The following is a 21,990-nucleotide window of genomic DNA, read 5'->3' on the forward strand; positions in this document are numbered from 1 at the left end:
ACTGCTGAGCTGGGTTGTCTTTGTAGAGGTTATTGTGAATAAGTTTTTGGTTATGTATTTACTCTCTGTATCCCTGTGTTTGGGGTCTGTTTGGGCATGGTTATCAGAACCTGCCTCACAAGCTGAGGTTCTAACCTGATTTAACCTGCTCTTTACCAACCCCACCCCCGAGTCTTTTTTCTTAAATTAGAGTGAACCTGGAAAAAATTAATCTTTGAAAACGTTGCAGTTTTTCTTCACATTTTCCCCATTGGCCTTTAGCCAAATGGGGGCATTTGGGTGGGGAACTGTCAATATCTCCACTCAATATAACTCACAAGTATTTGAGAATGTGATAACTTGAAGGTCTGGTCATTTTGTAAAGGACATCTCCCCCCCTCCCCCCGAGGACCTCCCCCTCCCCTTTCTGCAAAGGGGATAGTGTTTCCTTGGGAAACTGGACTCCAGGGTCAAGTCTTGGCTCATTTCTCGAGTAAGGATTATTGATCATCTTGTTCTAATACAGAACCCTCATCTCAAAACCAAGATCTGGGCATGTCAGGTTGACAATGGAATCCAATACCCTAAATTAATCCTTACCATTCTACAGGTATCTGTGAGGGTTCATTTAGCCATCTGCGTCATTTGCAAATACCAGAGAGGAGTAATATTACCAAAGGACCATTTGCCAAGCATGCTATGTTGCTAGGCATGAATCAAAAATAAAAGATAAAATAAAACCTGTATTTTTTTGAAATGGAAATCCACCTTTATACCTGAGTTTTTCAAAAGTAACAAAGACCTGGGTTCAGGCTCCACAGAATTGGATTAAGTTATTCTTATTTTGGGTCTTCTTGGGTACTGTTGCATCAACTTCTGCCAGGTGGACAGGCCAGACAAAGAAACCCCTGATAGGTGCTTTTGTCACAAAAGAAGGGGGATTTCTCAGTCCAAACTGATTAGCAAGGTTGTACTGCAAGTACAGTCCTCTAGACTGTAAGTTTGGGAAGGGGAACACTGGGGAAGTGGGGATGGGAAAGCAGACTGAGAGGTGGAAGATTCACCTTCTTCCTTCTGGGGACGTACTCTGGCACTCCTAGCCCAGAAAAAGGCACTACACAAGCTAGCGGGAGGACAGAGGAGAGCTCCAAGAAAAGTCCAGCCCCCACCACCCCAGGATTTAGGTGTTGGTCTTTTCAGTGGCCAAAACCAAGATGCAGGAAAATTAAAAAGCAACATATGAATAAAGGTATAATTCCTACACAATGCCAATAATTTAAGGTTGAGCTAGAAACAAAAAGGACTTCTTGGGAGTATTCTCAGAAACCTTCACTTACTCTCCTCTCACTGCTGCTGGGGCCAATAACTCCAGGGCAAATCTGGCACTTCCCAAAATTAACAGGTGCTGGACCATAAGAGGGACCCACCCATTCCTCTCATGTAAACCTGGTGTGGGCAGGGATTGTCTCTCTGAATTGTACTTTTCAAGTACTTAGTACAGTGCTCCTGCCTTAACTCAGCCCTCTCCTCTGCCAGACAAAACTATTTCTCCTCCCTTATTGACACCCATGCCCATCATCCCCGTCACCTCTTCCGTACATTCAACTCCTTTCTCAGGCCCCCGGTTCCTCCCCCTCCTCCTTCCCTCACCCCCAACGATCTGGCCTCCTACTTCATTAACAAAATTAAATCCAACAGGTCCGACCTCCCCAAAGTCACTCCCCCCCCTTCTCCAACCCCCGGGCTCTCAACACTCTCTGCTACTCTCCCATCCTTCCTGCTACTCTCCCATCCTTCGCAGCAGTATCCTCAGAGGAGCTCTCCTCCCTCCTCTCAAGTGCTACTCCGGCCACCTGTGCTTCTGACCCCATTCCCTCTCATCTCATGAAATCTCTCGCTCCATCCCTTCTCCCCTCCTTAACTTCCATCTTCAACCACTCACTCTCCACTGGTTCCTTCCCCTCTGCCTTCAAACATGCCCATGTCTCTCCCATCCTAAAAAAAACCCTCTTGACCCCACCTCACCTTCTAGTTATCACCCCATCTCCCTCCTACCATTCCTTTCCAAACTCCTTGAACGAGTTGTCTACACGCGCTGCCTCCAATTCCTCAACACCAACTCTCTCCTCGACCCCCTCCAGTCTGGCTTCCGTCCCCTACATTCCATGGAAACTGCCTTCTCAAAGGTCACCAATGACCTCCTGCTTGCCAAATCCAACGGCTCATACTCTATTCTAATCCTCCTAGACCTCTCAGCTGCCTTCGACACTGTGGACCACCCCCTTCTCCTCAACACGCTACCTGACCTTGGCTTCACAGACTCCGTCCTTTCCTGGTTCTCCTCTTATCTCTCCGGTCGTTCATTCTCAGTCTCTTTTGCAGGCTCCTCCTCCCCCTCCCATCCCCTTACTGTGGGGGTTCCTCCAAGGTTCAGTTCTTGGTCCCCTTCTGTTCTCAATCTACACTCACTCCCTTGGTGAACTCATTCGCTCCCACGGCTTCAACTATCATCTCTACGCTGATGACGCCCAAATCTACATCTCTGCCCCTGCTCTCTCCCCCTCCCTCCAGGCTCGCATCTCCTCCTGCCTTCAGGACATCTCCATCTGGATGTCTGCCCGCCACCTAAAACTCAACATGTCCAAGACTGAACTCCTTATCTTCCCTCCCAAACCCTGCCCTCTCCCTGACTTTCCCATCCTTACCATCTCACAAGCCCGCAACCTTGGTGTCATCCTCGACTCCACTCTCTCGTTCACCCGTCACATCCAATCAGTCACCAAAACCTGCTGGTCTCACCTCTGCAACATTGCCAAGATCCGCCCTTTCCTCTCCATCCAAACTGCTACCCTGCTCGTTCAATCTCTCATCCTATCCCTACTGGATTACTGCATCAGCCTCCTCTCCGATCTCCCATCCTCTTGTCTCTCCCCACTTCAATCCATACTTCATGCCGCTGCCTGGATTGTCTTTGTCCAGAAATGCTCTGGGCATGTTACTCCCCTCCTCAAAAATCTCCAGTGGCTACCAATCAACCTATGCATCAGGCAGAAACTCCTCACCCTCGGCTTCAAGGCTGTCCATCACCTCGCCCCCTCCTACCTCACCTCCCTTCTCTCCTTCTACAGCCCAGCCCGCACCCTCCGCTCCTCTGCCGCTAATCTCCTCACCGTGCCTTGTTCTCGCCTGTCCCGCCATCGACCCCCAGCCCACGTCATCCCCCGGGCCTGGAATGCCCTCCCTCTGCCCATCCGCCAAGCTAGCTCTCTTCCTCCCTTCAAAGCCCTACTGAGAGCTCACCTCCTCCAGGAGGCCTTCCTAGACTGAGCCCCCTCCTTCCTCTCCCCCTCATCCCCCTCTCCATCCTCCCATCTTACCGCCTTCCCTTCCCCACAGCACCTGTATATATGTATATATGTTTGTACATATTTATTACTCTATTTATTTTACTTGTACATATCTATTCAATTTATTTTATTTTGTTAATATGTTTGGTTTTGTTCTCTGTCTCCCCCTTCTAGACTGTGAGCCCACTGTTGGGTAGGGACTGTCTCTATATGTTGCCAACTTGTACTTCCCAAGCGCTTAGTACAGTGCTCTGCACACAGTAAGCACTCAATAATACGATTGATTGATTGCTCTGCACACAGTAAGTGCTCAATAAATACAACTGAATGAATGAATTAGGGCACCTTTCTCCTACAGATTAGAGCACCTTTCTCCTCATCAGCCTTCCCTGCCTCTTGCCAATTGAAAATACCGTGGCGAACACTATCTCTAACCTGTTGCTTTCACCATCTCACTTCCTGCTTCCAAATTCTCCAGTGGGTCCCTTTATATCCAATTTAGACCTCTTATTCTTGGAAGCAAGGGTCATCTGACCCTCTTGTTCGTTTCTCCCCTGAAGACTGTGCGCTTTCATCCAATTAATAAGTGATATTAATTGAGCACTTCCTGCGCACAGAGCACTATACTAAGTACTTGGGAAACTACAATCAGCCCTCTTTTCCCCTTTTCCCCTCTGCACTGCATACGCAGTGGGATCTGTACCCTTTAAGCACTTGATATTCACTCGGCCCCACAGCAAGTATGCACATAGCTAGAACTTATTTTAATGACTAACAACTATCATCCCCTCTAGACTGTAAGCTCTCTGTGGGCAGGGAATGTGCCTGCCAATTCATTTGTATTGTACTCTCCCAAGCATTTAGTCCAGTGCTCCGCACCTAGTAAACACTCAATAAATACTACTGATTGACTGATTCATACAATCGGTAGATGCGATCCCTGCCAACAAGCTTACAGTCTACAGAGAAGTTTACAGTTTACCCTTGCTTCCATAATGTTCCAAACACTCTCCCTTCCCTTGTAACCCTCCTCAACCTAATTAAGGTACTTGCCCCTCCCCAAAACGGCATATTCCGAAGGATTTTTGAAGGCCACATGTGTTGGTACTCAGGCCCTAACCTAAAGATCACAATCTAATAATCCCTGACAAACCAACGTTCCTCTGTGCTGTTATTCACAGCAAACCACCCAACAAAGAGTTAAGAAAAGAGATAGAAGGGGCCACTCTAATCCCTCAAGGTCAGATGCCAACAAAGCAAGCTAAACTTGCAGGGTATGACATTTCTCTTCCCCTACTATTTGACGTTCATTAGCAGGCCTTCTAGGTCGATTTAATCATCCCGTTGAGGGTTCCAGAGCCTCACATGTAACAATCCCTGAAAGACTTACAAGAAAGAAAAGCTCCCAAACCAATCTCTTAGCTCTGGAATAGTCAATAGCTAAAAACAGGAGGACTGAACAAAGTGTCTCCCCCAAGCAGGCTGGAGCTCCCTCTCCGCCTTCATACTGGATCAGAGCCACTCAGTACAGGGAGGACAATAAGCAACTCTCCATTTTGTGACTTGGCACCTATTAGAACCTACGATAGGCAAAAGGGGTCGGCATAGCTGTTTGTGACTTTCAATGATGGGGGAAGAAATGTTGAAAAGGTATGTCCCACACTTACGATATCCACATGTCCCTGGCCTTTTTCATGATAAATTCCCTAGTTTCATACCATCCCTTTATCCACCACCCACTCATTGTTCTATCCTCAAAGTCTCTTCCCCAATCTGTCTTCCACTTATGCCCACACTTCCTCTTCCAGCCAACTAAATGATGCTCTCTCCCATATAGCCTCACTTTTCCACCTACACATTCACCATCTTCTCCCACCAACTCAATTGCAAACATAGGCACTTATTTGTCTTTCATTTTTATTTGCCAGTCCATCTTTCTTTCACTTTTCTTTTTCCACTGCATCTCCCAACCCTTAAAGGTGGGTTTGCAAAGGATCACTGTCCCCTCAGGCTTCCAACCATTATTTTCACTCCAACCACTCCCTGAGCTGGACTCCCAATCTTGTTCATCCCAAGGCCTCCAACGGAACCCGAGAGCAGTCACGTTTGCCTAAAAATACCCAAAATTCGGTATGCCTTCTTAACATTTTGAAGCCTTGCCTTCCCCAAGCTCCATCCCACTTGTCCCCACTAGAAAAGCCCCAATCCTTTTGCTCTCATAAGCCAAAGGAAATGTTTGCATCTTTGTGTGCTTTTCTCCAGCTAGGGTGGTTTGGGGAACTGCTTCCGGAGGGATGGGGAATGGGCTAGAAACCTGCTGAAGTTGAGCAAGGCAGGAACCTTGATTTTGGGGAGGACAGGAAGCAGGCCTCGGCCCAGGGAGCTCACTGCCACTTCTATTCTTTGGAGGTACGGAGACTCTTGGTGGCCACTGAAGAGACCTATAACTCAATCTAAAGCAGCGATGAAAGATGGGGGAAGCTCTTACCACCGACAGGGGAATGTAACTATGTTTCTGCAGTGGACAGAAAACAGGACGGCTTGTGGAATGAGGACAGATGAGGTTGAGATCCTTCCATTTGACTTCAGTTGGTTTTCAGCACTAGAATTTTATTGGCTTATATGATTAAGATTGCCTTTCCCCATTTTAAGCTTTGAGTCTTTATGGTTGACTTTAATATGGAGCTTGGCCGTATCATCGAAAGACTAGAAATTTCATCCCCTCCCACACGAGTCCACTTTGGAAAATTCTTCCCATTGTTATGTAAAAATGTGACCTAATTTGTGCATACTTGTGTTTGCCAAAAAAAAAAGAAAGCTAAAAACGCTTTAATGTACAGAAGCTTGTATAGAAAACAATATTTTCCAACATGCACACTTGAGCAAAGTTTTGGAATAGATGAGTTCAGGCAAATAGCATTCTGACAAACCACCCACAAGGATGCCTTCCATTTCAAATCCTTATTTCCAGATGTGCTTATGTTTACAAGGGATCTATTCAGAATCCAAAGGGATACCCACTCAAAGCAGGATGAAACTGCAGTTAATTTCACTGGGAGGTCACTATAAAAATCACTGAGCGTCCAAAGAAACACTCCTTTCATCAGCTCCTACTGGAAGCCTGAAAAGGATCCTCATTGTTTTAATCAGAACAATATGTGTGCCTGTATGAGAAGCCAAGATCATAGCCCTCAGGCTGCTCTAATCCCCACCAACTGAACTTACTGCCTGGGCAGGGAAAAATCCCGACAAACAGCTTTTATTAAGTGAAATTCTGTCATGTTTCCATACATGACCCTTTGATAAGCAGATCACTGATCAGCAAATGGGGGCTTGGGGGCTGGGGCAAGGGAGAAACTCAAACCTACATACTCTAAGAACCAGCAGACACCTGAAGTGTATGGGCCACCTAGAGGGATGGAATCACCACATGGAAATAAATCAAGAAAACCAACTGTTGCTTTGGAATAGTTTTACCTATGCAAATTAATCACCAGACCAAACCATCCAGAACAGAGGGGTGTCTTTTCTTTTCTTAAAGGTCTCCAGAGATGAGACCTTCCCAACCTCCCTTGGCAGGCTATGCCAATGGTTTAATCATTCTGATAGTCAAGAAGCTCTTATGTTCAACCAAAATCTCTCCCACTGTAATTTAAGCTCATTTCCTCTTGTTTGGTCTTCTGTGGGTTTGGACAACTGGTCAAGATCCCTTCCCTTAAAAGCCTTTCCTATACTGGAAGACATTTTTATCAAATCCACCCCTAAGCTAAGAAGTATGGTACCCTTGCTGACCCATCAAAACTGCTATTTGACTATAGGTTGATTTTTCTTTTTTTAGACCAGACAAATTTCTTTTTAGCCTTGGGCTTAGAAGTCAGTGCTACTTAGGATATAGGCTAATGGAGTCCAGAGACTGCCTTTCTATATAGTGTTTGGCATCTAGTACATTATAGAGGATCAAGAAATACCAAGCAGTTAGAGGTATTTCAAATCTTAAATAAAACCTGAAAGATGTAATGAAAGTTCAAGCTAGAGAAAGGGTGCGATGCTCTGGATGGGAGTCCACCAAGGCTAGCTTTGACAGTCTAGTTGCTTACGGAACAGTAATGTCAGTCAGGCTAGAAAAGTACTTTACCTCCTGGGAAATCCAGTACAAACTAGCCCATTGGAGGAAACAGTATTCTAAAAAGATATAAATCAGTGCTTGCTCCCTAGGAGTTTATAATCTACACACCCATATAATAGATATACCAATGTACACACACAATCACACACACCTGCATATCCCTTTGGGGGTGCTACTGATGGTAAAGTGAGAAAACTACATACATATGTGCTTTTCCACAATCAACAATGTGTGTGTGTTTGTGCTTGTGTTTATATACACACACACACACACACACACACACACACACACGTGCACATATATATGTATATATTATGGTGAGCCAGGATATGAGAATTGAGCATTTGCAGAAGAGCTGCAGATTTGAAGGAGTGGAAAATATAAATATAATCCCCTCATCAAATACAATCTGCCCTTTCCTGAAGAGGGACTTTAAGCATGATATGCCCTTTGCAAAAAAGGGTCTAATGTCTGCTTTGGGAGACCTACAGATCTCAAGAAAAAGGAACAGAAATCCGTTTATCTTATGATGATGATGATGGAGTCTCCCGTCAAGAACCGGCTGAGAACAGATGAGCCTCGGTCCTGAGCCCGAGAAGCTGTGCAAAGGGACTGATACTCTCTTCCCTGCCAGTCGGGTTGCCACCATGGCACAGGGTGCAACGACAACTGAGTCGACCAGCAGAAGGGCAGTGTGGCACGTTGCCAAGTGCCCGCAAAGGTTTTTTCACCCGCAAGATCCATTTCCCGGGGAAGCAACTACAGCCTGTGGCTGATGCTGTGCTGTAGCAGGCGGCTGTGCCTTGGTATATCCGCTGAGGTCTTTCATTACCTGAATGACCAGCAGTAGTTTACTTACTATGACGTTCTATTTGTTCTTCAAGGCCGTCCAATTAAAATTCCGTGACAGGCTCAATCCATAACTCACACAATAGACAGAATTTTCTGGTCTGCCTAAAAGCTTATTTATAATTAGACTCATTTTCCACTCCTTCAAATCTGCAGCTCTTTTGCAAATGCTCAATTCTCACATCCTGGCTCACCATAAAAGCCACAGCCCCACGTGACAACCAAGCTATCAATGCGCCTTATCTCTTGGATAAGAGCTAAGGAAATCCAGGCACCAAGGACTACTGTCACAGGAGATAGGACAGATTGGGGTTCTTTTATTGCTATTTAGTCCCATTGAACACGGACTGGAGGCCACGACAAACTAACTGGGCGGAGAAAGAACAGCCCCCTTTCCTCAGGGGCCTCAAACTCCCACCTTCCCTTGAAGGCCATCCCTAAAGAGAGTCCAAGAACCAACCATTCTTAAAAGACAGACAGTATAAATCTGTAAAATCCTGAAATCTAAGGTATCAGAAAAAATTAACCAGACTCAGACTATCCTCTATTGTTTAATGCAAAGAGGATAGGATATCTCTAGCTTCACCTGCAAAATGAGGATTAAAAACCTGTTCTTCCTCCCTCTTTAGGCTGTGAGCCCCATGTGGGACAACCTGATGATGATAATAATAATTATGGTATTTGTTAAGTGCTTACTAAGGGCCGAGCACTGTTCTAAGTGCTGGGGTAGATACAAGGTAATCAGGTTGTCCCATGTGAGGCTCACAGTCTTAATCCCCATTTTCCAGATGAGGTAACAGGCACAGAGAAGTTAAGTGGCTTGCCCGAGGTCACACAGCAGACAAGTGGTGGAGCCGGGATTAGAACCCACGTCCTCCGACTCCCAAGCCCATTCTCTTTCCACTGAGCCACGCTGCTTCTCTAATGATGATATTGTACCTACCCCGGAGTTTGGTACCTAGGAAGCGCTTAACAAATGCCACATTATTATTCCTATTATTATTATTATAACCTTCAAGTCATTGTTTGTTCTGAATACTGCAGAATTTCCCAAATGTGGTAAGCCCTAATTCTTGCTCTAGACCCCCCAAAAGGCAGTGATTACAATATGATCGGTACAGCACCCACCTCATTTATTCATGTTTACTGACTGCTTAAAACAAAAGACTTTTACAAAAGCATCCCTCATCGTGCCATATCGGCCAGGACCAAAATTAAAACACTTCATTGGCAGTATCAACTGTCTGGAATAATTTCCAAAACCTCTTCAGCATTACTGACCAAACAACTAATGACACCCTCCTATGAGGCTTAGGCCACTGTACAACTAGAAGTTTGCAGACAATTCTATCAACACCATGTCAGTTCTGGATAACTTCTATGCAGGGGTCAGCGATACTTGACAGGTCTGCTAGGGGCCCGGGACATGCATCACTGTAAACTGCTCTATCAGCTAAGGCCTATCCCCTTCTTTTCCAGGGGTTCTCCACTTTAGAGAACCTGTCTGATGAAACTGGGGACTTTCTAGAGCAAGGAGCCCCATCTCACAAACACATAGCTTGACCTCTTTTGCCCTAATGGTGGCTAGTATTTCACTTTCTATAGATCCCATCTCTACAAATTGTTTGCAAGGTGAAATCTCTTTGGTATCTGAGATGCCAAAGCATGCGAAACGAACCATTAGAGAGCCAATGTTCACTGGCCTTGTCACAAGAAATTTCTTGTCACTTTAGGAAGTACACTCAGTTCTGCCAGAACATGGGTTTTCAGGGCACATTTTGCAGAGACCGCTGTTGGGGAACTAGGGAATATTCTGTAGACAACACACATCTATCAGGATAAACTGTGATGTTAGAAGAAATGTTTTACACATGCGTGCGGCACCGGTCAGGACGTGTTTACTACATCCCCAATTTTGACAGAAAAGTGATCCCCTGCGTTATAGAAGAACTGGGTGTAATCTCCACTGTGCAAGCTTAAGGTAAGTGCAATAAGGATCTTAGAAACAAACTTAGACTCACACTTGATTTGGCAATTATCAGAATTGAGCATATGGCACTTGCCTGATGCATTTTATCAAGCACATGGCTCCTTGCATGATGCATTGCTAATGTATCTAGCTCCTTGAATGCCACATTGAGCTGCAGCTTCTACCTTGATACTGTCAGTGCTATCCAAGTCTCCCTCTAGACTGTAAGCTCCTTGTGAGCAGGGAACATGTCTACCAACTCTGCTATACTGTCCTCTCTCAAGAGCATAGTACGGTGCTCTGCACACAGCAACTGCTCAATAAATACCATTGATGGAGTAGGTTAGGTAGATTGAAATGAATTCAGAAGGCCGATCAGTGCTAAAGTCCCTAATAATCCTGGATGTTGGTACCTCTGCAAAAACAGCAGTAACAAAAATGGACAAAGTGGGGGGAGGATGGAATGTTTTTGAGTAGTTGGCTTTTTTTCTTTTAACCTCAAAACTGGTAAATAACTTCTTCAACCTCGACGTAAGAAAACTCCTTCCTATCTTCATATTAACCTAAAGTTTCCCTTTCTGCTTTTCCTTCTGCAGCTGCAGTGGGCAAAAAAAAAAAGTTCATCAACAACAAGAACTCTCTACTTTTCCTTCCCACCTCTTGGAGAGCAAGGAAATTCTTAACTAAGGATGATTCCAAATATACAAACGAACCAACGTTAGAAAAGAAATGATCATTTTGGGCACAACTCGACATTCCAACAAGAAAAGTAACAAACAAAAGCTGCCCATGTGCTTACTGGCCCACACACCTACATCCACACATGTTCGTATATATATATATATATATATATATATTTTTTTTTTTCCAATAGAGAAAAGGGAGAAAGTAATGTTTTCCAAAGAAAAATACAGCTCAGGACTTTGCATGAATATTCGGGGAGGTGTTTCTTAAATTAATTAAAAAAGAAAAATGGGGTGGAAGGGAGTAGGGAGAAATGTACCCACCCCAAGTACAGGATTAACAGTCAGTAGGCCATTAAACTCCTGGGTTTGTTTGGCAGTTATGTAGCAGAAAGAGATACCGGGCCAGGGTGAGGGGTTATCATACCTGTTTAAACCTACCTGTAGAGCAAAACTTCCTATTTCCTGGACCTTTAATAATGGCATTTATTAAGCGATTACTAAGTGCAAAGCACTGTTCTAAGCACTGATCTCTGCCCTCCCAGAGGCAAGAAAGATCCAGGAAGGGCCTTATCTAGAAGACCACCCCTTACTTTCCCATCTGCCACACGACCCACCTTTGGAGAACAAAAACCTCCATTAATTTAATGGTGTCATCATCTACATTTCCTGAGCACCTAATGTACAACCACCAACGTATCTGGGTTTGAAAACAGTTTAATCCGAAAGAATGATGATAATAATAATAATACTGATGATAGTAATATTTGTTAAGCGCTTACCAGGCACTGTACTAAGCAGTGGGGTAGATACAAGATAATCAGGTTGAACACAGTCCCTGTTTTTCACTGGGCTCACAGTCTAAATCCCATTTTACAGATGAGGGAACTGAGGTCCAGAGAACTGAAGTGACTTGCCCAAAATCACAAGTTGTGCAGCTAGGATTAGAACTCAGGTCCTTACTCCCAGGCCCGTGTTTTATCCACTAGGCCACGGTGCTTCTCCCAAAGCTTGCACTCTAATGGACTCATTGGCATGGATCCTCCCGAAATAATGGGAAGCTCTAAAATGCCCAATAAACTCAATTCAAGGTCTCTGAACTCACTTAAACGATCTCGCAATCGTATTAGCAAGTATGAAAATGCCTAATCATCACCACTGGATCTTGTTTAACCAATTTGGATTTCAAATCACTCTTGTAAATGCTGGTGTTATGTCTCTTACACAAGTTTATTCCAAGAAAACAATGCTGCTGTTCATCCCTTTCCCCCGGTCCTTCCTCCCTGGCAGTAATCCTGATTGGTTCAGCATTTTTGGATGGGTTTTCTTCTCCCAAGAATTTCACAGAAATGCCCGAGAAACCCCCGTGAACAATTTTAACAGTTTACATACCACCCAGATGACGCTTTGATAACATCACTCTCCCCTTCAGAATGCTGCAGTGGCTCCCAACTAACTCCCTCATCGAATTAAAACTCCTAACCCTTGGTTTTGACATCCCTCTGCCAATCTGTCTGTCAACACTTATCTGCATTCATTTCTGGCTCTCCCAAAGCCCATGCTTTCTGCAACAACCAAGCATACTTACTATCTCTCCCACCTCTGACCCCTCACACAAACCATCTTCCAAGTCTGAAAAGCCATCTCTGCCAAGCCAGGCCCGACCCTCCCATCACAGCTCTGCTCAAAAATTACTTCTTCTCTGAGGCCTTTCCCAACTAACCTCAAATGGCTTTCAGGACTACCATAATCCTCAAATTCCTCTTCTAACCTCACCCAAATACTTAGGGCTCGTGTACATATTATATCGCTCAACAGCTGGGGTTAGTCTCACCGTGCCTCGTTCTCGCCTGTCCTGCCGTCGACCCGCAGCCCACATCATCCCCCTGGCCTGGAATGCCCTCCCTCCCCACATCCACCAAGCTAGCTCTCTTCCTCCCTTCAAGGCACTGAGAGCTCACCTCCTCCAGGAGGCCTTCCCAGACTGAGCCCCCTCCTTCCTCTCCATCCCACCCACCTTACCTCCTTCCCTTCCCCACAGCACCTGTATATATGTATATATGTTTGTACGTATTTATTACTCTATTTATTTTACTTGTACATATCTATTCTATTTATTTTATTTTGTTAATATGTTTTGTTTTGTTCTCTGTCTCCCCCTTCTAGACTGTGAGCCCACTGTTGGGTGAGAACCGTCTCTATATGTTGCCAACTTGTACTTCCCAAGTGCTTAGTACAGTGCTCTGCACACAGTAAGCGCTCAATAAACATGATTGATTGACTGACTGATATTTCTGTCTGGTTTCCCAATCTACTTATCTATCTAGAGGGAGAGATTGAGACTCATCCTGTCTTCCCCATTAGATCAGACTGTAAATTCTTTTAGGGTTGGTACTAAGTCTTCCACATTCTTCGTAACTCTTACATTTTTATCTATCTTCTATTTGGCAAATGTATTTCTACTTGTGCATCTCACCCCCCTCCCCCAACTCCCCAGTAGATCGGAAGCTCCCCAGGAGGCAGGGACCATGTCTTTTACTTCTGCTGTATGTTTCCCAACCGCCTAGTACAGTTCTCTCTACAAAGTCAAGCTCCCTGTTGAGCTGATGAGCTGATGAGACCTATACCCACCTTGGAGAGAAACAGAGATTACTCACTTGTATCTTTTTCGTGACAGAAGCTCTCTGGTGGTCCGTCAGGGGGGTTTGAGATTAATTTTACATTAGAACTTCAATGATCCACCAGTCAGACGTTAGCAGTGCCCATTCCTTTGTGAAACCTTGAAGCCGTCTCCCAATTGGGGTGTTTTCCATCTGCTTCTGGCACTGGTCTCCTGGCAGGCTGTCTCTGGCCTTGCTGCTTTTGGCTACTGGGATGATGATGTCGGCGTTTGTTTACTAGATTTTTTTTCTTTCGACTCGGGCTTGATCGCTAGGCGCTGTTTCTTGGTCTGCTGCAGTTGTTCATGTGATCTCCTGTTTTTTTAATCCATATTTATATTTGGAGTTGCCCGGGATGAGATTGGGGTCATAATCATTCTTCAGACTTTCCTTCCTGATCGGGTACCCAGGCCAAATGGGAGTATGTTGCCGAAATCCACGTTTCTGATAATGGATTGGGCTCTTTTCCGAAGGCTGGCTATCCAGGCCTCTGGGCTCATCTCAAGGGACGTGATCAGCGGATACAGTAGTATGTCGTGGAGGTCCTCCGGCTCCTGGAGCTAAGCCCACGTCATCCTTGATACCTAGTTCAGACCGAGGGCAGAACATCTTTGGACAGACCATCCTTCACCTTGGACCACAGGATGCTTTACAGCTGGGTAAAGTAAACAAAAAAGATAAGATGGTCTTTCCAGATGCTTTGGTTGTGGTGCAGTATGCTGGCAAACGGACTTGTCTAGTGCTTTCAATCTGGGATGTAGGGCTGCACTTGGCAATTTTGAGTTGGGTCACCATTTGCTCTCCGCCACATCTCAGATGAGCCCACTGGCTTCCATGGTTTCTCAGTTCTTCTGTTTCAGCTACCATTTTCTCCCCACAGTGGATGGAAAAGTGGAAGTTCCAGGGGTTTCTAGAACACTTCCAGTTAGGATTCCCTCACCTTGGGGTAAAACAGGCCACCATTCGGGGTTTCTTAAAGGGGACAATGGGGTCCCTTTACCGGTCTGCACACTCAGGGTGACAACACAGTTCTCCTCCTTGCTTCCCAAGATCTCTGGGAGATGCCTCGTCCGGGAGACGTGTTCATCATCTGGGTAGGGGGAAGAGGGGAAGGAACGCTAGTCTTCGTCCAACTGGTCACTCAGATGGAGTTGTCTCTGGAGGACAAAATCTCTACCCTGGGCCTCTTCCAGCACGAGGGGTTAGAGTCCACGGCAATCTCCCCCGACGTACAGGCCTTCCGTCACCTGCAGTGGTTAGGCAGAGCTGACGGTGGCGACTTGAAGGCTGTTACGGTGATCGGCTCTCGGAGGAGGTCTTGGAGTAGGTTGACATGGGAGGCCTGTGCGGGGAGGCCCGCAGCTGTGGTGACCTCCAAGGCAGGGGAGGCAGTAGAGGCCCCGGACAGGGTCAGCTGGTGCTGGGGTTGGTGCAGAGCAGCTTACCTCACCAGGGGTTCCCAAGGGCAGCAGGGGTCATCAGGCTCTGGTAGTGCGGTGCGGTCCATGCGGCACTTGCACTGCTCCACCTGATCTTTGGAGAGCTGTGATCCATAGGACCGGCACTTGCGGTCTGTTGGTTTAACAGTTGATGCCATGGTGCCTACGGTGGGAGGAAGCGGCCGGAGCAGTTAGGAGTGGGTCTGCAAACCTTAGGCCAGGCTAGGCCACTACAGCTTACGGAGAACAGCCCACATTTATACAGAAATTTCAGACAACCAGGCAGGGCTCCGCTCCTGGGGACTCTCCTATTAAGGGTCCCTGTTCCGTGTGGCTAGGGAGCCTTCTCAGAGAGCTCCCTCTCCCAACTCTGCCTCCAAGCAAGGGACAGGAGGCCTGAAACATGGGCTGCAGCTCCTGTCCCTTGGATGACCTTTGGCCTTTTAAGGGCTTAAGAAATGTCCTCCTTTTCAGGGGTGAAGGAGGAAGGGGGAGGAAGGGAGGAGGAATGATGTGCTTACGCACAGGAAACCTGTGTGCACGGGCACCCCATGTGGGAGGAGGCCCAAATTGGCTTCTGCCTCCCACGTGGAGTGTGGCCAAAATTGCCACATCGGCCGAGAAGGCGGACTCTGCCTATAGCTGCTTATGCCACAAGCAAGGCAGGAGGTCGAGACAGAGGATTCAAGCCCTTATGGGGGCTGAAGATCACATTGGGCATGGGGCCGAATTGGGCGGCTCAGAAACCTGGTGCTGAAGGATGGCTGATGGGAGAAACCGTTTGGCCTCCCTTTGCTCCCATGAAGGAGAGGAGACAGAGGGGCGAATTGAGGTGACTGAGCTTAGCTTCTCGTGTGTGTGTGTGTGTGTGTGTGTGTGTGTGTGTGTGTGTGTAACACAACAGCAGGCAACCTGTGCTGCCTCCATCCCCTACAGATGAGATAGGGGACCTGATCCCCCTGGGGGTCCTTTCCCCACCCTTGCTGCCTGCCTTTCTTCAGACCAGGGGTCCAGGAGAGAAAGCTATCTGCCGAGACTGCAGACCATCAGCAGTGATGGAAGTGAGAGGAGAGGGGAGATGTGACCCTGATCCTAGCAGACACTTTTGGGGAGGAGGGAAGGGGTTGAGAAGAGGATGGCTCCCGGCCTCTCTCAAGGCTATCTGAGAAGGTCAGTTTTCTCAGTCTGGGAGCCCCCCTTCCTTAACCTCCCTTCCCTCTACGGCAGAAGTGGAAGGAAGAAGATGGAAATGGATGGGGCTGTTTGGCTGGCTGCAAGCTTACAAAGAATGTGGGTTCCCAGTCTGCTGCGATGGAGAGGAGGGAGGATGATTACATTCCCCCTTCCCTACCCTGGGACCAAGGATTTGACTTACCTGAGAGGAGCTTCTTCTGAAGGTTACTGAAGGAACTTCAGGAGCTGCAGCTGCTTCCTCTTGCAGAGAAAAGAAACTGGAGAGGAAAGGGCTGACCTGTCCAGAGACCCCCTAAGGAGGGGCAGGCCTAGACCCACTTGGGTGGGCTCAGATCTCCTGACAGACCAGCCCTGAAGCTTTTGCAGCTCTAAGTCCTCAGGCACCCAATATTACCCTAACCCTCTGCCCACCTGTTAATTCAACAAGGAAGGGAAGAATTGAGGCGGGGAGGGGCAAGGGGAGAAGGAGGGGATGAAAACATGGTATGAATGAACCAGGGATGTGTGGAGAGGGTTAGGGTAAAAATGTGGGGAGAGGGGAGGGAAGAGGAATAGAGAAAAGAGGGGCTGACAACTAGGGGCTCAATTCTCAAAGGGATTGAAAAGCTCAGCTCTGTGGTACTGCATGGGGCAAAGAGGTAGTTTTTGGTAAACACGCAGAAATCACTTGCTCATTCCACTTTCCACCACCTTTGCTCCACTCAACTCCACATGGCTGAACATAAGAATCCTCCAAACTAGGGGGGGGACCCCATTTCAAAAATTCCAACTAGTAGTGCGGCTGGGGGTTTGGGGGGAGGGTGGTGGGAGGCTGGGTAAGAGCCTTGGAATCAGGATTCTCATCAGTACTCTTAGTATGCAGGCTTGTTTTAAGAACTGGACTGGCACCAGATTTCAAACATGTCAATCTTCAGCCTTCGGGGTTTATTCAGCTCGGAATGCCACCAGATGGAATACCACCAGTTGTTCAATGACTGAGTTTTAGACTGCTCGACTTCAATTTTTTTTGACTCAGATGATTGCACTCTTTCAATGAGTTCACATTAGTTTTGATTTTAATAATTTTTTGACAGACCATTCTCCATCTCCACTGAGGATAGATCATGACAACTGCAGTATGAGGGATGGGGGTTAGGAGCAGAGATTGCAGAATCCCTTTTTCTGGCGATCTGTATTAATCATGGGAGTGGATTCTCATCGGCTTGGGGTAACTGAGGGTACGCCTGACTGAAAGTGGGAGTACAGACTCGGTGACCCTCCCCCAAGGTCTCTTCCAACCCTGTGATTCTTTACTTCTGAAGGTAGAGGAGTCTGTCATTTTTAAGGATCTGGTTGCTGAGGCTCTCATTTCTAAACTCCGAGGCTTCTTTTGTGTGAAATTTTAGCAAAATTTTGCATTTTTCCTTCTTCCTGCCCACCCGACCCCCTCAGATCCTCCTTCCCTGTCCTCCCTAATCTAGGTCCTCCACAGCTACCTTCTCCATACCCTCTTCCTACCAAGCTCAAACATTACAAATAGCATTACTAAGGTAGAATTCTAACCTCAAAGAAACAATGATAAAGCTTCTAATTCCAAAGTGTTACCCCCCTGGATATTCCTATCACATGCAGAAACTGATGCCATTAGGGTGGATCATTCAATAGGGAATTTATCATCTGCAATATCTATGTTCACACTACCAAGGGGACACCTGGCAAGCTAAAGGGAGGCGATGGATTGAAGGGAACCCCACTTATATATAACTCTACCTAGAAAACAGAAGGCAGGATGCTATGTATGCAGCGTATGCCCCTACAACTCCCTCCTCTTCTCGGTTCAACAGAATCCCAGTTTGCCAGCCTGTCTAATCCTCTTAATTCTGAATGAGGAGATTTGGGGTGAATTTCAGTTGCCAGATTTAGTTTCAGTGTTAGTCAGTCAGTCAGTCAGTAGAATTTAAGGGCCCACTGTGGGTAGAACCCTGTACTAGGCAATGTAAGAAGTTTCAGAGGAAGAACAAGACACAGTCCTTACCCTTGAGAAGTAAACAATCTAATGGGCGAGACAGGACAAAAATACTGCATCACACAAAGAGTAGTAAATTGCAAATGACAGAGGCATAGAACCATACAAATATAGAAGAGTTACGAACAACGGAACAGTCACATCATTTACAGAGGTAGCTGGAGCGAGCAGGGCTCAGCTGGCAAGAAAGAAGTAGGTTTCTCGGTGTTTTGAGGGAGGGAAGGGGTGTGGTTTGGTCAACAGGAAACGGGAGAAAGAACACTGAAGGCCGGGGGAATGGTGTGCGAAATAGTTCCGAGGTGAGGGAGGCATGTGCCAAGTATGGTGAGCAGTCTTCCTAGACAGGAGGAGAGAGCCCGATAGGGGTGTATTGGGAGATGAGGGTATATCGGGTAAAGGGGAGCAGTTGGTGAAAGGCCATGAAGAGCAAAATTGGTTCTTTAGATTTGATGGGAACCATTATAAATTGTTGCGGCGGGAGCGGCACGGCCAGGCCAACACTCAAGGAAAATGAGTCTTTGGGCTTGGAAGATGACTCTATTACGTAATGAACCTCCTTGATGCATTCATTCCTAGCCACAGGCTTTAGCATAATCAGTTTTAGATCAGCTGGACTAGTCCTAAGAAGAGCAGGTGGATCCTCTATTACCTCACTCAAAACAAGGGTTCAAGATGCTTTTCAAAACCCAAGACATATGGAACCCTTTCCATAAAACAGACATGCTCAACAAATTCCCTGATTCGAGAAACAAGAAAATTTTCAAGATATTAAACAGGTTTTGTGTGAGGATTTTTTTTTTGTTTTCAGTTTTTGTTTTTTTTTTTTCAAAAAACAAAACTGATTATGGAACACAAGCAGAAAAGGTGACAGTATCCTTTTATCTCGACCTCCAGAAGAACCCTTGTAAATACTATTAAATTAAAGGCTGCCCTTTCTTGGTCCATAGAATTGAGTTTCTCGGTAGTATGGCAACTAGGATCACATTGCAACACTCCTCTAAATCTGGGAAATGGAAATGAAGCACTATCAAGTCTCATTCATTTATACTGCAAAAATTTCAGCTCACCTTGATCGTTTCTCCATTAGAAGCAATTAAATCTGTTGGAATGGCCACTCGAAACAAGCGCCCTACCACAGCTATGCCGTCCGGGATGCCCACCACAGCCGGGACGGTCTCTCGAAGATCTGAAAGCACTGAGTGCATGGATGCCTCTAACTGGTTTTCCCAGTCCCTTATGACTTCAGAGGGCTCACTGGGCCAGTGAGACTTGACGTCGGCGGCCCAGAGCAGAATCATAAAAAAGGTCCTCCCCCAAAGCGGGGGCAGCAGAATGAATCCAACAGTCATACTCATTATAGTCTTCAAATGATTTGCAGTCAAGCCAAAGAGGTGTTTGAATGATGCCGGCAAGGTGCGCTTTATCCTTAAGACTCTTCACAGCCGTTCCATCCCAGCAGCTCTTCCGGACCTGAAACAGAGAAGGAATCTTGTTCAGCAACAGAATGTGGATTTCCTTGCCCATCGAGGGAGCTGGACAATTGCGAATTCCTCATATGCCTTTCTCATTTCATTAATTTGTTGAGCACACATTTACAAACCTGCGCCTAGTTAAAAAGGAAGTAGATTGCATTTACCACATTCCCCCATGCCTAGCCCGGTCTGTCGAAAGGAAAGAGCAATTAATCGTCCTACACAAACCACCTTAGTCGGCAGTTGCTGCAACACTGCACACTCCAAGATGAGGCACCCTCATTCCCCATTTCTGTACTGTCTCTGGGTCCTTGACAGAGAGCTGCAGATCACACCACAGGTCTATGTTGCTGAAAAAAGCTTCTGTTTCTCTTCATATTTTGAAGAAGTACAGGGAATGCTTCCTCAGGCCAGGCTCACGCGACCAAATGAAGAATGTTTTCTTTTGGGTTAGATGAAGACAATTCGACTGATGAGGTCGGTGGCTAGATGGGCCAAAAAATCAAATCAAAATTTTTTTAAAAAGAAAAAAAAGGCGTCCAACTGCTGGACAGAAAAGACTACCCTTATAGAGGGTAGCACCCCGCAAGCTTAAAAAAGGGCTCACTTGTCAAGTCCACTCATCCCATCTCTTTGCAAATTTGCTCCAAGTTGACTTGAAAATGATGTTATTTATTAAGCACTTACTACATGTCAAGCAAAAATGTAAAACCTTTATCTACTTTGTTTTCTCAGCCTGAACGATGAGAAGTATATCTAGCTAGGTAGGCACAGTGCACTAAGTATGAAGACTAGGAAACTGCCCTAATTCAAATTAGTGCCGTTTTATAGCTATTTATCAGTAGGACATTACTGCTAATACATAGAACCCTACTTCTTTGACCCTTTGTGAAAGGGCTTCAAGAAGATTGTCATTTCATTGCAAATCTGCAGTTGATGGGAGAATGAGTTTGAATTTGAATTCATAGAACAGAGTTCAAAATCTGCTTACTCCCCTGGCAAATGCTCCCTAAAGGCTAACCATCTTCCAAGGATCTATTTACTCAGGTTCCATGGGAGAAGCACTAGTCAAAAGGGCATTTATCTGAAAACGCTTAGGGAAAGCAAGCCTGTCTGCCGTACATCCTAAGCCTAGACTGTAAGGCAAGCCACAGCAAGCCCAGTAAGTATGCACAAGAACAGCCAGCTACATGAGGAAACTGAGTGGGAGCAATTGCTGTAGGCAGTTCCCTGAGGCTCTTCCTTTTACAAGGTGGGCAAGAGCAACTAATGAAGAAACTAGAAAGGAGTGGAGGCTAAAATGGTGGGGGGTGGAGGGGGCGGGGGAAATGAGAAACAGGATGGAACAGTGACCATTTAAAAAATGTCACCCCACAATTGGCATGAGAAAAGTCAGGGTATGCTAACTTCAGCCAACTACATTTAAGACTGGTTCTCTCCTTGCTGATTAGTACACTGCTTTCTTGGCAGTAAAAGGGAAGGAGAACTTGAACCTGTTTCATCTCGGCAGAGGGTTCACTCTCTGCAATAAAATAAACCTACCCAGGGATTCTAAGAGATATAATAAAAGGAATTAATTTGGGGTGAGGGATGGAGGGGAGAGCAGCAACTCTCAAATAAGTACGATGCCTTTTTTTTTTAACCCCCTCTTAAAAAAAATACCACCAGGATGGAAGATTACCCATCCTCTTGTCTCTCCCCACTTCACTCCATACTTCATGGCACTGCCCGGATTGTCTTTGTCCAGAAACGCTCTGGGCATGTTACTCCCCTCCTCAAAAATCTCCAGTGGCTACCAATCAACCTACGCATCAGGCAGAAACTTCTCACCCTCGGCTTCAAGGCTCTCCATCACCTCGCCCCCTCCTACTTCACCTCCTTTCTCTCCTTCTACAGCCCAACCGGCACCCTCCGCTCCTCTGCCGCTAATCTCCTCACCATGCCTGGTTCTCGCCTGTCCCGCCATCGACCCCCAGCCCATGTCATCCCCCCGGCCTGGAATGCCCTCCCTCCCCACATCCGCCAAGTTAGCTCTCTTCCTCCTTTCAAGGCCCTACTGAGAGCTCACCTCCTCCAGGAGGCCTTCCCAGACTGAGCCCCCTCCTTCCTCTCCCCCTACTCCCCCTCCCCATCCCCCCCGCCTTACCTCCTTCCCTTCCCCACAGTTCCTGTATATATGTATATATGTTTGTACATATTTATTAGTCTATTGATTTATTTATTTTACTTGTACATATCTATTCTATGTATTTTATTTTGTTAATATG

General features: G+C 46.3%; 1 protein-coding gene across 3 annotated transcripts in view; it reads right to left on the reverse strand.

The window, feature by feature from the left end:
* Positions 1–21,990, reverse strand: part of DAG1 (dystroglycan 1) — a 107,224-nt gene that overhangs the window by 15,310 nt on the left and 69,924 nt on the right. For 2 of the 3 annotated variants that reach the window (XM_038771869.1, XM_038771868.1), the window contains exon 3: positions 19,319–19,721. In XM_038771869.1, coding sequence (XP_038627797.1) covers positions 19,319–19,606 — 288 coding nt within the window. In that variant the 5' untranslated portion in view covers positions 19,607–19,721. Of the gene's footprint in view, positions 1–13,610; positions 15,216–19,318; positions 19,722–21,990 lie in introns of those variants that run through there. The other variant, XM_038771870.1, reaches the window with a different exon arrangement.

The sequence above is a fragment of the Tachyglossus aculeatus genome, chromosome X1 (assembly GCF_015852505.1).
Source record: "Tachyglossus aculeatus isolate mTacAcu1 chromosome X1, mTacAcu1.pri, whole genome shotgun sequence".
In the NCBI taxonomy this organism is placed as follows: Eukaryota; Metazoa; Chordata; class Mammalia; order Monotremata; family Tachyglossidae; genus Tachyglossus; species Tachyglossus aculeatus.